Raw genomic sequence first — 5814 nt, 5'->3', positions numbered from 1 at the left:
AGGAGGGGCCGCCTAGGGAGCCGCGGTCATGACCCTACAATTTGACCTCGGAACGCTCCCACGTCAACCCCGGAGCCGGCAGAGGACCCCGCGTCCAGCCCACTGGCAGCCGGGAGCATCTGGCTTGGAAGAGGAGGAGCAGGCTCCATCCAGCCAGCGACGCCTGCCCACTGCCACCCGTCCACGACAGCCCAGTGTCCCCTCCCACATCCCACCTGTGGCCCTGGGCCCTCACCACCTCCCAGATACCCCCAATACATGAACTTGGGGGGCAGGGCTCCCACACAGGCTGAGGGGCGGGGACACCCCCAAGTGTCCCCCTGGGCCTCTTGGTAAGAACAAGGACATTCTCTCACACGCCACAGAACAACTACAAAACCCAGAAAATTCACTGTCGGGACAGTATCAGGACCTGCCCATGGTCCCACTCAGATGTTCCCAGTTGTCCCAGTGACGTTCTTGGTGACGTTTTGTTTCAATGTAAGCCCAGCCGTCGCTGTGGCACCCTGCCCTCGGGCTTCCTGACCCCACGGGACCCTGTCCTTTCTTTGTCCTCGTGGCCACAGAGCTTTGGAGGGCCCGGGAGGTGCCTGGGGTCATTCCCTGATGTGGGCCTGTCCACCTGTCCTCGTGACCAGGCTTGGGTGGCCTGTCTCTGTCGGGGATAACACACGGGACTGAGGCGTGTCCCTCTGCTGTGTCCCAGCAGCAGGCACGTGACACCAGCTGGTCCCAGTACTGGTGACGCTTTCTAGAGAGCCGTCTTCCCTGTGACGTTCCCATTCTTCCCGTGGACACAGCCATCACATGCCCGAGGTCACTGTGAGGCCACCAGGAGACCTGCCCTTTCGGAAAGCTTCACCCCTGGGGTGGACTGCCCAGGGCACGAGCGAGACCTGGACTTGGCGTCCAGTGGAGGCGCTGACCTGGCTGCAGCCCCAGGCCTCCCCCTCAGCCCGGCCCGAGGCAGCTCCGTGTCAGTGGGACGTGGGGGACCCTCGGGGACCGGTAGAGCAGCTCCTCGACGTGTCTGGGATGTTTCCAGAAGAGGCTGGAAGGTCTGTCCTCCACGTGGGCAGCTCCACCACCCAGCCAGGCCCGGAGAGACTAGGAGGGAGCAGGGTCTCCGCTTTCCCGCCGAGAGCGGACACCCTTCCTGCCCTTGGTCAGCACGGTCCAGGCTCGCTGGCCGAGGGGCTGCAGGACTTACTCACTGGCCGCCTGGGTTCTCGGGCTTCAGCCCTGGTGGGGTCACCCCTCCTCTTCCCTGGTCCTAGGGCCTGGGGACTTGGCCCAAGCCACACCAGCATGGCTCGGGGTCTCCTGCCCATCGGTGGCCTGCAGGGGACTTAGCAGCCGGGGCAGCATGGGCCAGCTCCCTGGGCAAAAGCGCTTGGTCCATCCGTCCACCACCACCTGCCTCTAAGACCCTGTCAACAGCAACGCAGGATCAGTGGCCGTTGGTCCTGCCTCTCTGGAGACCAGGATGGACGCAGGGACAGAAGGTGGCTCTGCTGGGCCAGGAGAGGGGCTTCCTTGGAGGTTGCCCGCCCTGGGCCTCTGGGCAGCAGGCTTTGCCCAAGGCCGCGTGTCTCGAGAGCAGGCTGCAGAATCAGGGCCTCCTCTCCAGGGCCAGGGCCCCTTAGCTGGGCAGGTCTCCCCGTCCATGAGGAGGAGTGGGCAGCGCCCCCTGGGGCCTCCTGGAGGCTGCCGGACGCCCCAGGACCTCGCGCAGGACGGGGTGGTGACCTGAGGGAAAGGGAGGGCCCATTCCTGAGGACCGTGGGAGCCACGGGTGGGGGTGCAGTGCCCCCCAGTGCCGGGGCCACGCGCTCGGCAGACGTGGCTCACCACAGGCACAGCTGGCCCCCGCCCCCGCCAGGCGCCGGCACCAGGACACTCCGTGGACTGGGGCCATGTGTCTGCACCTCTCTTTGGAGCAGCTGGAGGAAACGGTCCCCCAGCGGCCACAGACCCACAGCCCTGCACCGGCTGGTGGGGGTGGCAGGCCAGGTGAGCTGGCCACTGCCATCGGCACCCAGAGCCCCACGGCACCACGCCCTGGGCCCAGGAGCAGGCGGACCCTCCGTGGGTGGCCTGGATCGGCCTCCCCGGGTCCTGCAGAGCACGGGCTGGTGCCCAGGTGCGGGGAGGCCACTGGCCTGGTCTGGCCTCTCCACCCAGTGGGACTCCCAGTGTGGGCCGTCCACGGTCTGAGCACTCATGGGCCAGGATGGACGGCGCTGGCACAGACGTCTGCCAGCCCCGGTCCCCGTCTGGGTCTTGGGTTTCCACAGGGAGGCGAAGGCCAGTGTGGGGAGAAGGGCCACAGCAGAGGGTGGCTCTGCTTTCACAGAGGTGCCCAGCGCTCCCCGGGGTCGGGTGTCTGTGAGCACGGGGCGGAGGCAGCGGAGGCCAGGAGGCCAGGAGGCAGCACCTCCCTCACCCTTCCTCTCCCTCCTCCTTCCCCTTCCTCCCCTCCCTCCTCCCTATTCTCCCTGCTCCCCTCTGTCCCTCCTTCCCCCTCTGGGCCTCTTGGGCTGCAGACTGGGCTGTACCAGGACTTGAACAGCCGAGGAGACTCGGCTCCAGTCCACAGGCAGCTCACTGACCAGAGCGAAAGGCAAGGGGCCCGGGACGGTGGAAGGGCGGGGGGTGTCACGGGCTCCGGGGGGGCCGGGTCCACGGTTCCCGCCCAGATGCTGGCGCAGGACGGGATGGTGAGGGGGCAGAGGCCGTGAGAAGGAAGAGGAGCCCCCACTCCCGCAGCAGTGCCACCCGACCTCTCGGAGCCTTGGTGGCAGACTGCCATCAAGAGCACGGTGCCACGGCCCCCTTCCCGGCACCCACCCTGGAGATTCCACACCCTCCTTGGAAGGGTAGGAGCTGGTTTTCTGGAAAAGGTGACGTAGAGGTGCCAGCCCAGTGATGCCCCAGGGGGGCCTTGCAAAAATTAAAACTGTGTTAAGGGACCCTGTGCATCCTGCGGCGTCCCCACTCAGCCCCCAGGACACCGGCAGCCAGGCCCCTCCAGGTGGCAGGCAGAACCTCCTGGCAGCCCTGGTTCAACCTGAGGAGAGTCTGAGGAAGCACTGGAGGCTGTGGCCACCGGGGGTCCCAGACACGCCCTGGATGGCTCTACAAGGCGGGGTACACTGGTCATGCGCCCGCCCTGAGCGTCCAGTGAGCTCCCTAGTGCTCTGGGCAGCCAGGAGCTGATGGCCAAGGACGGCCAGACGGCTGCAAACAGCCTCTAACAGGGAACGTGGAGACCAAGGCAACCAGGCAAGACCCTGGAAGGACAGAGACTTCTCAGGAGGAAAGGGCTGTAGCAACTCGCTGTCATCAGCATGGCCAGAGACAGCGCACCAAGAACAAGAACAGGGGGCTATCAAAAAGGAACATCAGAGGGTTCTACAAAACCTCCTAAACCCAAAAATGAAAGCCACAGCCAAGGCAAAAGCAACTCGAGAGTCATGAAATGACGTTCAAAATATCCCATAAAGTGAAAGGAAAAACGGAGAAGAGTGAGTGGGAGGGAGAGAGGAAGGAAGAGGAGAGGGCAGGAGGGCAAGACTGAGAGGACAAACAGCAACAAGACCAGTCCAGGTGCAGATCCCACCCCCGACCCCGGAGCTACCGGTGTGGGAGGGAGGAACTCATCGCAAAACACACGGCGAAGTTCCCTGCACGGAAGCTCCCAGCACGGCAGAGAAAGATGGGCTAGTCCTGGGCACCGCCCTGGGAAGCGCTGGCAGACCTGGGACAAAGAGAAGAGTCCACCAACTTCCAGAGAGAAAACCCGGACCGCATACAGCAGGCTTCTGTGCACTCGGCCGCAGTGGACGTGAGCAAAGGCCCGGCAGGGCCCTCCCCAGGAACATCACCTGCTGACCTAAGTCGTACGGCCAGCTCCACCGTCCAGCAAGGATCCAGGTGGGGTCAAGACGGCTTCAGACTCGCCAGGTCTCAGAAAGAAGCCGCCTGCTGGCCCCAGCTGGCCGAGGAGCCGCTAAAGGGTGTGCTCCAGCCACACGAGAACAGAAACCCTGGGAGAGGAGAGTGGAGAGGCAACGTGTAAGGGGCAGGGAGTCCCCAGTGACAGCAGAGTGCTCAGCAAGGGCCACTGTCCAGGGGACTCCCGCTGCCACTGTACAGTTTCCTCCGTGGCCTGCCCTGACCCCGTGCTACCATAGCTCCAGACCTGACTCTGGCACCCGTGGGGCAGCTTGCATTTCACCCCTGCCCGTTGCTGAGAGCAGACGGGCACAGCGAGGGCAGGACGGTGATTCAAGGCACCCCGCTCTCTGCCAGGGCCACGCCAGAGCGTCACGCTGCAGGGTGTGGTGGGAACGAGGTGACCAGGCCTCGCCAGGAGAAGCCTCCTGCACAGCCCAGGCCAGCCCCTGCGCCATGAGGGACAGTGGAGGACACCAAGGCTGCAGGGGGGCAGAGCCACTGGGAGGGCCTGGTGCCCCGGTGACGGTGTGAGGTGGGGGCCCTGTCCAGGGCCCCACCCCCAGTCCTGCTGGGGGACCACGTGTGACACAGACACAGAGGCACAGCCCCTGGCTCAAAGCCCCCGCGCCAGCACACTGAAGGCCAAACTCCTAGCGCCCCTCAAAGCCTCGCAGAGTGGCCCAGCCCGTCCCCTCGGCGCATCTCGCCTCCTCCTGCCTTCCACATGGGACTCTGAGCCCCAGGGCCGCTCACAGAGGACACCTCCCTGGAGCTGTCCCCAGGCCCCAGGGGACCCAGTGCCTCCCTGTGCGTCCTGAGGCCGTGTCCCCGCAGCCCCCAGACCACCTGCCCACGGTCATCGTCCCCCCAGGGGCTCTCCATCTCCGTCCGATGCAGCCCAGGCCGAGGATCCAACTGGTGCCCGTCAAGTGGCCCTCGGGGGACCCCGGTAGCCTGAGGCCTGAGCCTGCGGCGGCTCAGGCCCTCCCTGCCGCTGCCCCCGCTGCTGGGCACCCCTGGGCAGGCGCAGCTGGCTGGAAAGGGAAGCGGGCCTCGCGACGCACTCGCTTTATTTTTAGATCCAGTGACTCATCTCCAGGCTCCGGCCTCCGCAGAGGCCCGCAGGGGCCGGGCTGCGCCAGCCCCACTCAAGCCCCTGCCCCACCCGTCCACTGAGGTGCCCCTGAAAACTGGCCAGAGGAACCCAAGGGTCCAGCCCGCCGCCCACAGCACCATGAGGCACTCACTGAGCCTGACCCTGAACGGCTCCTGCCTGCAGCCTCGGTGTCCTCTTTTCCTAGGTGGGCATCCTCCCTCCTCCTCCTCCCTCCTCCTTTCTCTCCCTCCTCCTCCTCCCTCCTCCTCCTCCTCCCTCCTCCCTCCCTCCCTCCCTCCTCCCTCTCCTCCTCCCCCTCCCTCCTTCTCCTCCATCCTCTTCCTCCTCCCTCCTCCCTCCTCCCTCTCTCCTCCTTCTACTACTCCATCCTCCTCCTCCCTCCCCACTCCTCCTCCCTCTTCTTCCTCTCCCTCCTCCTCCCTCCTCCCTCCTCCCTCTCCTCCTCCGCCTCCCTCCTCCTCCTCCCTCCTCCCTCTCTCCTGCTCCCTCTTCCCTTCCTCCTCCTCCCTCCCTCCTCTTCCTCCCTCCTTCCTCCTCCTCTCTCCTCCCTCTCTCCTCCTCCCTCTTCCCTTTCTCCTCCTTCCTCCCTCCTCTTCCTCCCTCCTTCCTCCTCCTCCCTCCTCCCTCTCTCCTCCTCCCTCCTCCCTCTCTCCTCCTCCCTCTTCCCTCTCTCCTCCTCCCTCCCTCCTCTTCCTCCCTCCTTCCTCCTCCTCCCTCCTCCCTCTCTCCTCCCTCCT

General features: G+C 65.6%; 1 protein-coding gene across 1 annotated transcript in view; it reads left to right on the top strand.

Annotated features, from left to right (window-relative positions):
* The first annotated feature begins 807 nt into the window (after positions 1 to 807).
* Positions 808 to 5814, top strand: part of Ano1 (anoctamin 1) — a 33923-nt gene continuing 28916 nt past the window's right edge. Inside the window, exons 1-3 of the mRNA XM_078044859.1 lie at positions 808 to 1058; positions 1944 to 2013; positions 2547 to 2720. Of these exons, the coding sequence (XP_077900985.1) occupies positions 808 to 1058; positions 1944 to 2013; positions 2547 to 2720 (495 nt within the window). The remainder of the gene's footprint in view (positions 1059 to 1943; positions 2014 to 2546; positions 2721 to 5814) is intronic.

The sequence above is a fragment of the Ictidomys tridecemlineatus genome, chromosome 4 (assembly GCF_052094955.1).
Source record: "Ictidomys tridecemlineatus isolate mIctTri1 chromosome 4, mIctTri1.hap1, whole genome shotgun sequence".
Taxonomy (NCBI): domain Eukaryota; kingdom Metazoa; phylum Chordata; class Mammalia; order Rodentia; family Sciuridae; genus Ictidomys; species Ictidomys tridecemlineatus.
The sequence above is the reverse complement of the archived record's forward strand: the minus strand, read 5'-3'. Positions and strand labels throughout refer to the sequence as shown.